Genomic DNA, 13,209 nt, shown 5'->3' with positions numbered 1-13,209 from the left:
CTCCCCTTTGATTTTGGTGAATTGCATCATTATTGTCCACCTTGTCCACTCTGCATCATTTCCTCCCTCGAAGGAATTTCTTAAGTTGGTTGCTATACACTTTAAAAGGTTGACCAGTAGACACCTCCTGCATCTCAATCACACCATTAGAAAAAATATTGCTAACACAAAAAGAGTTCAATGGGTTAGTCATTTCCTTTGGTTGTCTCACTGGCTTTTCAACTTCCTCTGCAATGTACTTTGAAATTTCCTGTGATTCAATATCTAGTTCTGATGAAGGTACAATAATTGGTAGTGATTCTTGGGTGCTTGGCTCCATAGCACAAGTCCATACACTCTCTTCACTTACATCCAATTTAGGTGATTCTTGGGGTATTTATTCCTTGCAATCCCCTACACTTATAGATTCATCCACAGTAGTTTGACCACAATCAGATCTTACCTCAACTATTTCCCTGTTATCACTACAACCTCCGGAGTGTTTGGATTTACATCCCAATTCATCAGAGTCTGAAACAATTTCCTCACAATCTTCATCAACAAAATTCATAGTATCCAGCCATTCAGATTTATAAACACTGAGAATAGAATGGCTCTTCTTTTGTTGCATCGTGTCAAAAATACTGAATTGAACAACTACATCAGCAATCTCCATAGATAGAGTTCCTGCATGCACATCAATCTTGGTTCTGGCAGTCTTAAGGAATGGTCTTCCCAAAATAATTGGAGCTCTATTCATTAATACATCACCTTCCATATCCAAAATGTAGAAATCAGCTGGAAATATAAGGTCACTCACCTTAACCAAAACATTCTCAATCACTCCAGTTGGATGAGCCTGACTACGGTTGGCTAACTGAATAACTACTCCCGTAGGCTGTAGAGGACCAATACCCAATGATAGAAAAACTGATTTCGGCATTACATTAATAGAAGCTCCTAAATCCAGCATAGCATCCACAAATACATAATTTCCAATAGTACATGGCACAGTGAAAACTCCTGGATCATCACACTTCTGAGGAATAGGTCGAATAAGAGCAGAAACATTTTTTCCCATGCTAACTAATTCATTTCCCTTTAATTTCTTCTTATGCACACATACATCCTTGAGAAATTTTGCATATTTCGGAACTTGCTCTATCATAGTTAACAAGGGCACATTCACCTCCACTTTGCTAAACAAATTAACAAGTTCTTGAAATTCCCTAGCTTTCTCTTCCTCAACATGTTTCTTTTGCTGGATTCTTCTTTGAGGAAAAGGTAATGGAGCAGAAATCTCAGTACCTTGCTGTTGTGATTCTTTCTCTACATTTTGAGCTGAAATTGGAGCTGATTGCGCATCATTTTGTTCTGCTGAACCAAAATCTGTTGAAATCTGTTCTGCTGTATTTCTCCCACTGTTCTGTACTGGTTGAGTGGATTCTGAATTCAATTTTCTTGGTACAAGATCTGGTGATTGTGAGTCCGAAGCTGGTGCAACAAAATCTGATCCAATTGGAATATTCTTCATTGGTTCAGTTATGGTTCTTCCACTTCGAAGAGTCAACGAACTCACATTCTTTGGGTTTGGCATTGTTTGAGAAGGTAGTTTGCTTGAACCTTGAGCTTGCATTTGATTTAAGTTTGTTGCTAGTTGGCTAATCTGTCTTTCAAGATTTTGCAAAGCTGAATCTGTCCTTTGTTGATGTTGCTGCTGCTGTAAAAATAATTGCTGCTGTTGCAAAATCTGTTGCAACAAATCATCCATCTTCTGTTGTGAATCGGAATTAGAAGAGTTATTAGAACTTCCTTGAGTCAAACTTAACCTTGAAGGTGCTGGAAGTGCATTCTGGATTGCATTTTGCCCCTGCTGAACTCCCTGATTTTGGAATTGCCATTGCTGATTTTGATTTGGAAACTGCTGAAAAGGCTGAAATTGCTGCTGGAATTGATTTGCAGGTTGATAATATTGCTGGAAAGGCTGATTTTGCTGCTGGAAACTTTGCTGAGGTTGCTGGAAATTGCTGGAAGTGTGGCTGAACTGCTGATTTGAAAATGGTTGTCGATAGAATGAGTTGCTATACTTAAAATTAGGATGATCTCTCCAACCAGGATTATAAGTAGATGAGTGGGGGTCATATTTTTGAGGAAACTGAGCTCTAGAAAATGCTGCTACTGACTCATCTTGATGAAGATTTGGACACAATTCTGAATTGTGGTCTTGGCTTGAACAAATGCCACAAACTCCCTTCGATTGATATGGAAACTGTGTACTTGGCAAAATGGAAGCTTGATTAGCATTATTCAGTGCCAATTGCTTTACCAAAGATGTTAACTCCAATAATGAGCTTCTTATCTCCTTTTGTTCATTGGAAACCATTTGAACCTCTCCAACCCCTCTTGTTGTCAAAGCTCTACTTCCAAATTGTTGTGAATTTTCTGCCATGTTTGAAATAAGCTCCCTAGCTTGTTCTGGAGTCTTGTTCACTAAAGCTCCTCCAGCTGCTGCATCTATCATACTTCTGTCCATAGGTAGCAAACCCTCATAGAAGTATTGGACTAGTAGCTGCTCACTGATTTGGTGTTGAGGACAACTTGAACATAATTTCTTGAATCGCTCCCAATAGTCGTATAATGTCTCTCCCACCACTTGCTGAATCCCACAGATACTTTTCCTGATAATTGCAGTCCTTGAAGCTGGAAAGAATTTCTCCAAGAAAGCCTTCTTCATATCTATCCAAGAAGTGATGTATCCTGGTGGCAAATAATACAGCCAATCTTTTGCTACTCCAGTTAATGAAAATGGAAAGGCCCTCAGCTTGATATCTTCTTCTGAAATCCCTTGTGGCTTCATGGTTGAGCAGACCACATGGAATTCATGCAAATGTCTATTTGGGTCTTCTCTAGATATCCTTGATATTTTGGAAGCAAATGAATCAATCCAGATCTAAGCTCGAAGTCTCCTGCCAAATCTGGATATGTAATGCAAGAATATTTGAAAGCCTCATCAGGAGCTGCAAGCTCTTTCATTGTTCTGCTATGATCAGCCATGGGGGTATCTGAAGATGATAAAGAACTTCCTGAGTCCTCTGAAATGTTCTCTTGAATTCTCAAAGCTCTGAAGGTCCTTTCAATTTCTGGATCAAAATCAAGTAGTTTACCACACGAGGATCTGGTCATATTACCAAAAATCAATAGTTAGAATAAAAATAGATAGACAATTAAATCAAGAAAGTGAAGACAAGGAAAAGATGAACTATACGCAATCTAAAAACAAGCAAACTCCACTAGTTTATCCAGCAACGGCGCCAAAATTTGGTGTTAACCTTTTTGCATGTCACGAGGCACTCCAAATTAATTAAAATTAAAACTCATTTAACATAAAGATAAACATTGTAGCAACGAGTCCCAAGTCGTATTTTTTTTTCAAGGCAACTAGTAAGTGTGTGAAAATCCTAGAATTGTTTCAAATCAAAATCTTGCATTATCATGGTCCAGAATAGAATCAAGGTAAGAATGTTCTTAACTAGACATGCTCTATTAGATCTCATCACGTTAATATCAGTAAAGTTTAGCTCCCAAAGCATCATCAAATCAAATAATTCAATTCCCGAACTCCAAACCAAGTAAATTCAAAACTCAAGTCACATTTGCATAAATCAAACTACCTCCAATTCTCATTAACAATCACCTCAACAAACAAGCTCAAGAATTCAGTCACAATAAAATTGAATAGAGGTAGCAATCTAAACATCAAATTAAACATTCCAACACTTAAACAAAATTATAGAAACAAAGATTGAATTGCTAACTAAATCTTAAAACTCTACAAACTGTTAGTATCAGAATTGCAAAAACTAATCAGAATTAGGTCTAAGGGTGGGGTTTGTAAGCAAGAAATCACAAACAGAACTGCATAAGGAAACATGAAACAAAATAGAAATTGCAAAGAAATGTAATCAGATCACAAGATCTGAGCATGTTCGTGGACAATTCAAAGATTAAGAAATAAAGAAAACTAAACCCTAAAGCATTCCACATCCAAATCCTTACTGCAAAACCTTCATCATCCTGCTGTCAACAGAATTGCCTCAGAGAACGCCCATATGGCAATCGGCAGCAGATCTCGAGCTTCCAACTAATCCACCGGATGATCTCAGCCTCAGAGAACGTCCATACAGCTCACACCCAAGTGGAATTCATAAGGCACAAGGAAACAGCGCCGGAATCTGAAGATGCGCAAACTCCAATCGATTGATCAGACCGATTCCGGAGTTGCTGATGGAATGGAGAACGCAAGTGTGATCGGAACCTCAGAGAACGCCCGTACAGCTCCGGTGATGATGGAAATCGCGGATCGGAGAACGCCCCTGCATCCGGATTGTGAAATGGACAGAAACCAACTGCGCGGTCTGGAGAACGCCCCTGCCGCTTCTGTGACCTCGGTCGATGATCGACGTCAGCTCCTAGATTGTCGCCGGTGAAAAAGGCTACCTCACGGATCTGGAATGAGGGAATGGGAGCGCCGGCCGTCGCGCGAAGAAGACGACATTGTAGCAAGAAATCGCGAAGCTGAGCCCCAAAGGTACTGTAGCTTCTCATGCGGCTTTTAAACCTCCTCAAAACTAATCGGACGGTCCAAATCGATCCAAAGCTTGATCGCCTCCTTTTGCCCTAGATTTGAGCCCAAGTGTGACCTGATCTGATCGGGTCCATGACCCTTTTGATGCCTACAAAATAATAAACAAATATTAGCATCAAATACCATGAAAATAGCTAATTTGCAATTAAGTCCAAGATTACATGCAATTATGAAATGTAATGTAAATGTGATAGTAAACTATGAATAGACCATTAAAAACCTGCATTATGAATTAAAATAATATAGCCAAAATCATGGTTATCACCAGCCCCCTTATCATGGGTATGAAGGTGGGTATAGGTGGGTATAGTACTCTATAAATAAGAGGCTACGATAGGGACCGAGAGGAGGAATTGGTTTTGGTCTCCCGATAAAATTAAGCATCCCGTGTTCGCCCCGAACACACAACTTAATTTTATCAATAATAATTCATTCCACTAGAGAACTATTATTGAACTACCGCACCAATTCTAAATTACATTTTTGGGCTCCTTCTTATTATGAGTGTGTTAGTCTCCCTGTGTTTAAGATGTCAAATGTCCACTAATTAAGTGAGTTACTGACAACTCATTTAATTAATATCTTTATCCAAGAATAGTACCACTCAACCTCATCGTCATGTCAGACTAAGTCCACCTGCAGGGTTTAACATGACAATCTTTATGAGCTCCTCTTGGGGACATTATCAACCTAGTATCTCTAGGACACAGCTTCCTTCTATAATCAACAACACACACTATAAGTGATATCATTTCCCAACTTATCGGGCTTATTGATTCATCGAACTAAATCTCACCCATTGATAAATTAAAGAAATAAATATCAAATATATGTGCTTGTTATTATATTAGGATTAAGAGCGCACACTTCCATAATAACTGAGGTCTTTGTTTCTTTATAAAGTCAGTATAAAAGAAACTACCTCTAATGGTCCTACTCAATACACTCTAAGTGTACTAGTGTAATTATATAGTTAAGATAAACTAATTCCTAATTACACTACGATCTTCCAATGGTTTGTTCCTTTCCATTTTGGTCGTGAGCTACTGTTTATAATTTATAAGGTACTGATAACATCATCTTCTGCATGTGACACCACATACTATGTTATCTACAATATAAATTAATTAAACAACTACAAGCATGTTGGAGTGTATATTGAAAGCCTAAGCTTTTGTAAACATTTGTTTTGAATAAAGAATCACATTTGGTCAAATTGTCTACATTTGTTTTTAGTTGTTCAATTAATTTATATTGTAGATAACATAGTATGTGGTGTCATATGCAGAAGATGATGTTATCAGTACCTTATAAATTATAAACAGTAGCTCACGACCAAAATGGAAAGGAACAAACCATTAGAAGGTCGTATTGTAATTAAGTATTAGTTTATCTTGACTATATAATTACACTAGTACACTCAGAGTGTATTGAGTAGGATCATTTGAGGTCGTTTCTTTTATATTGACTTTATAAAGGAACAAAGACCTCAGTTATTATGGAAGTGTGTGCTCTTAATCCTAATATAATAACAAGCACATATATTTGATATTTATTTCTTTAATTTATCAATGGTTGAGATTTAGTTCGATGAATCAATAAGCCCGATAAGTTGGGAAATGATATCACTTATAGTGTGTGTTGTTGATTATAGAAGGAAGCTGTGTCCTAGAGATACTAGGTTGATAATGTCCCCAAGAGGAGCTCATAAAGATTGTCATGTTAAACCATGCAGGTGGACTTAGTCCGACATGATGATGAGGTTGAGTGGTACTATTCTTGGATAAAGATATTAATTAAATGAGTTGTCAGTAACTCACTTAATTAGTGGACATTTGACATCTTAAACATAGGGAGACTAACACACTCATAATAAGAAGGAGCCCAAAAATGTAATTTGGAATTGGTGCGGTAGTTCAATAATAGTTCTCTAGTGGAATGAATTATTATTGATAAAATTAAGTTGTGTGTTCGGGGCGAACACGAGATGCTTAATTTTATCGGGAGACCAAAACCAATTCCTCCTCTCGGTCCCTATCGTAGCCTCTTATTTATAGAGTACTATACCCACCTATACTCACCTTCATACCCATGATAAGGGGGTCGGCCAAGCTAGCTTGTGGTTCAAGCTAGGGCCGGCCAAGCCTTGATTCATGGGTGGCCGGCCCTAGCTTGAACCCAAGCTTAGGTGGCCGTCCCCCATTAAATTAAAAGGAATTTTAATTTTTAATTTGTATTATGTGGAAGATATAATTTATTAAAGAGAATTAAAATTAAAATATCTCTCTTAAAAGGATCTACAAAAGATTAAAGAAAGAGATTAGATCTCTTTCCTTATTTGTAGATTGGAAAGATATTTTATTTTCTCTTTGAAAATTATTCACATGTTGAAAAATTAAAATTATAGAAATTTCTTTTTATGAACCATGAAGGGTTTTTTGAAGAGAAAATTTATTTTTAAAATTTCCGGAAACAAATTAGGAAGTTTTAATTTGTTGATTGAAACTTGTCTAATTTGTCTCTCTATGATGTGGTCGGCCATTATAAGTTTAATTGGGAAATTTTATTTTATTTTTCTCAATTAATTCATGTCAAGGAAAATTAAGGAAATTTTATTGTAATTAAATTTCCTAATTTACCAAGGCTAAGGAATATAAAAGAGGGGGTTGGGGGTGCATTCATGAGGTACAACCTCTATTATTTTTCTCCCTCTCTTATTCCTTGGTGTGGCCGGCCATCCTCTTCCTCTCTTCCTCTTTGTGGTGGCCGAAACCTCTCTCTTGGCTTGGAGCTCTTGTGGTGGCCGGTTACTACTTGGAGAAGAAGAAGAAGAAGGAGAGAAAGCTTGCATCCCTTGGAGCTTGGTTGGTGGTTTTCTTCATCCTTGGTAAAGCTCTTGTTTTGGCCGAACCTAGCTAGGAGGAGAAGAAGGTGTTTTGGTGGTTTCTCATCTCGGAAGATCGTTGCCCACACAACGTCCGAGGTTAGAAGAGGAATACGGTAGAAGATCAAGAGGTCTTTCTAGAAGGTATAACTAGTAATTTTTCCTTTCCGCATCATACTAGTTATTTTTGGAAATAATACCAAATACAAGAGGCTTACGATTCTAGTATTTCGAATTTATTTTCGATGTAGTGTTCTTATGTTTATTTCTTTTCCTTGTGATTTGATTGTTCCTTTCGGTTAACCTAAAGTTATTTTAGGAAATTAAATATTAGCTTTCCATAAAAGGTTTTGTCTAGTTGGTGGTGGTTGCTCCCATATCCAAAAAGGCCATGTGCCTCGCCACGTCAGTACTGGGAACCAATTATGGAAATTAATATTTAATGGAATTAATAACTTAGGTGATTTGGATCAAACGTGTTAAGTTCCGTAGGAGATCCAAGTCTAAACCTAAAAGAATAAATAGATTAAGTTTTGGATCAAATGTGTTAAGTTCCGCAGGCGATCCAAGATTTAATTTAAAAGAACACATGGTAGCTAGGAAAAGGTTCAGACCTTTGTACAAAATTTTTGTACAGTGGAACCATTAGGTTTTCCGAGTAGCAACCAACAAAACAAATGTAGATAATTTGACCAAATGTGATTCTTTATTCAAAATAAATGTTTACAAAAGCTTAGGCTTTCAGTATATACTCCAATATGCATGGCGAGGCACATGGCCTTCTTGGATATGGGAGCAACCGCCACTGCCTAGACAAAGCCTCCTAAGGAAAGTTAATATTTAATTTCCTTAAATAACTCTAGGTTAACCAAAAAGAACAATCAAAGCACAAGTTCGAAAAGAAAACAAAAGAACACAACATCGAAAACTAATTCGAAATCTAGAATCACATGCCTCTTGTATTTGGTATTTTTACAAAGAAATAAAACTAGTATGATGCGGAAAACAATTACTAGTTATACCTTCCTTTGTGAACTTTTAATGACCTCTTGATCTTCTACCGTATTCCTCTTCTAACCTCGGACATTGTGTGGGCAATGATCTTCCGAGATGAGAACCACCAAGGCACCTTCTTCTTCCTTTCCTTCAAGTTTCGACCAAACAAAAGCGTCCAAAGGATGAAGAACTTTTTCCACCAACCAAGCTCCAAGGGATGCAAGAAACAAGCCTCCTTTCTCTCCTTTTCTCCAAGCTAGATCCGGCCACTTTTATGTCTCCAAGAGATGATGAAGTCTCGGCCACAAGAAGGAAAAGAGAGAAGGGGAAGGGGAACCTCTAGGGGCCGGCCACACCTAGGAAGAAAAGAGAGGAAGAAAAAGAATAGAGTCGTTCACCATTAAGGCACCTCTACCCCCTCTTTTATAATCCTTGGTCTTGGCAAATAAGGAAATTTTAATAAAACCTTCCTTAATTCTTTTGCCATGAAAAATAAAAATTAATTAATTAAAAATAAATTTCCTTTTTCCAATTTTCTTGGCCGGCCACTTTCTCCCCAAAACAAGGAAAGTTTTAATTAAAAACAAGAATTAAAACTTCCTAATTTGTTTCCAGAAATTTATAAAAATTTCTCCAATAATTTTTATCCCTTCATGATTGGTTAATAAAAAGGAAATTTTATAAATTAAAAACTTTCTTTTAAACATGTGGATAATTTCCAAAAAGGAAAGTTATCTCTAAAAATTAAAATCTCCTTTCAATCTACAAATAAGGAAAGATATTAAATCTTTTCTTAATCTTTTGTAGAAACTAATAAAAGAGAATTTTTAATTTTTAAACTTTATTTTAAATCATGGACATGATTAAAAGGAATGTTTTTACCAAAATTAAAATCAACCTTTTAATCTACAAATAAGGAAAGAGATTTAGCTCTTCTCTTAATCTTTTGTAGAATCTTATAAAATGAAAGATTTAAATTTTTAAACTCTCTTTTAAATCATGTTATCCACATAAGAAAAATTTTTAAAATTAAAATTCCTTTTTATTTTAATAGGGTCGGCTACCTAAGCTTGAGTTCAAGCTAGGGCCGGCCACATGAATTCACCCATGAACCAAGCCATGGCCGACCCTAGCTTGGTCTCCAAGCTAGCTTGGCCGGCCCCTATAGGATGGGTAAGAAGGTGGGTATAGGTGGGTATAGTACTCTATAATTAAGAGGCTACGATAGGGACCGAGAGGAGGAATTGGTTTTGGTCTCTCGATGAAATTAAGCATCCCGTATTCGCCCTGAATACACAACTTAATTTCATCAATAATAATTCATTCCACTAAAGAATTATTATTGAACTACCGCACCAATCCCAAATTACATTTTTGAGCTCCTTCTTATTATGAGTGTGTTAGTCTCCCTGTGTTTAAGATAACAAATGTCCACTAATTAAGTAAGTTACTGACAACTCACTTAATTAATATCTAGCTCCAAGAGTAGTACCACTCAACTTCATCATCATGTCGGACTAAGTCTACCTGCAGGGTTTAACATGACAATCCTTATGAGCTCCTCTTGGGGACATTCTCAACCTAGATCACTAGGACACAGTTTCCTTCTATAATCAACAACACACACTATAAGTGATATCATTTCCCAACTTATCGGGCTTATTGATTTATCAAACTAAATCTCACCTATTGATAAATTAAAAAAATAAATATCAAATATATGTGTTTGTTATTATATTAGGATTAAGAGCATACATTTCCATAATAATTGAGGTCTTTGTTCCTTTATAAAGTCAGTATAAAAGAAACGACCTCTAATGGTCCTACTCAATACACTCTAAGTGTACTAGTGTAATTATATAATTAAGATAAACTAATACCTAATTACACTACGACCTTCCAATGGTTTGTTCCTTTCCATCATGGTCGTGAGCTACTGTTTATAATTTATAAGGTACTGATAACATGATCCTCTGTGTGTGACACCACACACCATGTTATCTACAATATAAATTAATTGAACAATTACATTTATCATAAATGTAGACATTTGACCAATGTGATTATTATTTCTAGATAAATATTTATACCAAAATATAAGCTTTTAGTATACATCCTAACACTTAGCATAATGTGTTTCCAATGTTTTGTGCCCTTTTTAATTTATTCTTGTATTTCCTTATCAATTATCAATGTTTTCTTTAATCTCATTTGTAATTCAACAAAAGCTCTTAGATTAGTGAGGTGTTCAACACTATTTCCATGGTGTTTAAGTTTGTCACATAAATGTTTCCAGTCATTAACTCCTTCTTTTGCTAAATTACATTTGGTGTGTATTACTTTAAACAACTTACAACAAATACAAAATACTATGTCCAACTCCTTCTAGTACACTAACCATTTTCGATCATGAGTCTCACCATTTGATAACATTTGAACATAGTAAGTATGAGAAAAGTGTCAAGATTCTTTATCTAAAGGAAACTTGAGAATATCTTCTCTTTTATAACCTCTTTCCATAAGTAAATCTCTCATTTTTGTATCAAGAGTATCCCAAACTCTTGGATCAAATATGTTCAAATCATATTTAGGTGTCGAACATTGATATTTGTTTATACGCTCATCATCACAACACTTATCAATATCTTTAGTTTTGTCAATTTCAATTTCATCCAAAACATTAAAATCTGTATTCTCTTTGTTCTCATTTTCTACAAATTCTCATTCTTATTACTTTCATTTCTCACAAATTCTTCATTTTCATCATTCTTGTTTTCAACAAAATTTTCATTTACATTTGATTCATTAGTTAAAATCTGAACTAAGCTTTCCGTTGTGTTATGTGATTCATTACCAAAATATTTATTCAATAAACCTCTTAAGTTTTGTGTTATCCCTTTTTTTTGTTTGTCTTTTTTGATATCTAGAGAGTTGTTTCATAATGATAGATAATTATGAACAAAAAGTAATAAACAAATAACAATAAAACATGACATGGAGACTTTTTTTTATTCGAAATCCACTTATACAAGACCTTACACAGATATCCTGTAAGTTTAAAAAAAAATGCTATTCAATTGTTTAGAAGTTAAGACCTTATTCGTATTATTAAAGACAATAGTAAAATAATGTTCCAAAAAAAGAGAACACTGAAGTCAACTAAATTTCTATGTTTAGATTGCTATATTATATTGTTTGCTATTGGATTTTAACCAATAATTAAGAAAGAAATTAACTAGGTTATTTATTAAAACAATCCATCATATCAAAGATTATAAATAGAATAAGATTTTCAAGTAATACTAATTTCTTTATATTAAGTTTGAATATAATAAAAAAATTAGAGAGCTATTATGTGAAATTATGAAACATGCATCTATCATAATATGAAATTGTCAATATGTTCAAATGTCTATAACAAGGATTATAAATCAGTTGGTAGAACACCCTTAACTTTAGAGTCATTATAAAAAATATTCCACCAAAAATCATCTTATATTTGAGAGTATATATTTGATTCATTTGACACATATTATATTTGAGTTATAAAACTGATTGTAACATGTGATTTGATTCGTTCCTATCCATAATGTCTAGAAGCTTTCTAGGAATAATTGTTTATTTGAGCCATTTACCCTAATCATCAATCCCTAACCTCACTAAATTAGGTTGTCATAGGCCTATTCATATCTATTTATTTGCTAAAGAACCACACACCTACAATAGATATCCTATTTTGATGCAAAATTGTGCACACTATATTCACCAAATTGATGTATTGTTTGTCTTTTTTGATTGACATCTTATGCCATTGTTCTCACTATTATGTTTAACGGCTAAAATTGGCTCTATGGGAGCACAAGCCCTATCTTTAAATCGAAGTTGTACGAGTTGATCTAAACAGAAGAGATCAAAACAAAAAAACAAAGATGATGACCTTTAGAATTTACATAAGCATGAAGAAACAAGGCAATCCAGCCGCATAGAGGACGCCTTTGAGAGAGCCAGAGAGAGGCCATAGTCATTGCAATAAGGGAGGGAAGTGTTGGTTGCTACTCGGAAAACCTACTGGTTCCCTTACAAATTTTTTTATACAAGGTCTGAACCTTTTCCTAGCTACCATGTATTCTTTAGAAATTAAACTTAGAATCACAAATGAAACTTAACATTATTGATTCCAAATTTAACTTATCTGTTTTTAGAGGTTTAGACTTAGATCGCAAGCGGAACTTAGCACTATTAATCCAAGTCAGAGCCATGTTACAAAGTTGATTAAATATTTATTTCTAAAATTGGCTCCTAGGTCAAACATGGCGAGGCACTTGACCTTCTTGGGTATGGGATCATCTACCACTGCCTCGACAAAGCCTTTTAAAGAAATTCAATATTTAATCTACTTATGGTAACCCTAGGTTTAACCACTAAGAACAATCGAAATACAAGATCGAAAAAGAAAAGAAACATAAATCGAAATGAAAATTTGAAACTTAGAATCTCTAGCCTCTTGTGTTTGGAATTCATACAAAGAAAAACTAGTATGATGCGGAAAACAATTACTAGTTATACCTTTCTTTGTATGCAGCGATCTCTTGATCTTCTACCGTATTCCTCTTCTTATCTCGGACGTTGTGTGGGCAACGATCTACCGAGATGAGAATCCACCAAGCCTCCTTCTTCCTTCTTCCAAGTTTCGGCCACCACAAGA

At 35.2% G+C, this 13,209-nt stretch overlaps 1 protein-coding gene across 1 annotated transcript; it reads right to left on the bottom strand.

Moving 5' to 3' along the window:
* Positions 1-376: 376 nt before the first annotated feature.
* On the bottom strand, positions 377-2,836 carry LOC122007999 (probable basic-leucine zipper transcription factor I). The gene has a single exon (XM_042563562.1). It carries the CDS (start codon positions 2,834-2,836, stop codon positions 377-379), a length of 2,460 nt encoding a protein of 819 aa, XP_042419496.1.
* Between the last annotated feature and the right edge of the window lie 10,373 nt (positions 2,837-13,209).

Source organism: Zingiber officinale, chromosome 1A, assembly GCF_018446385.1.
Source record: "Zingiber officinale cultivar Zhangliang chromosome 1A, Zo_v1.1, whole genome shotgun sequence".
Classification (NCBI taxonomy): domain Eukaryota; kingdom Viridiplantae; phylum Streptophyta; class Magnoliopsida; order Zingiberales; family Zingiberaceae; genus Zingiber; species Zingiber officinale.
The sequence above is the reverse complement of the archived record's forward strand: the minus strand, read 5'-3'. Positions and strand labels throughout refer to the sequence as shown.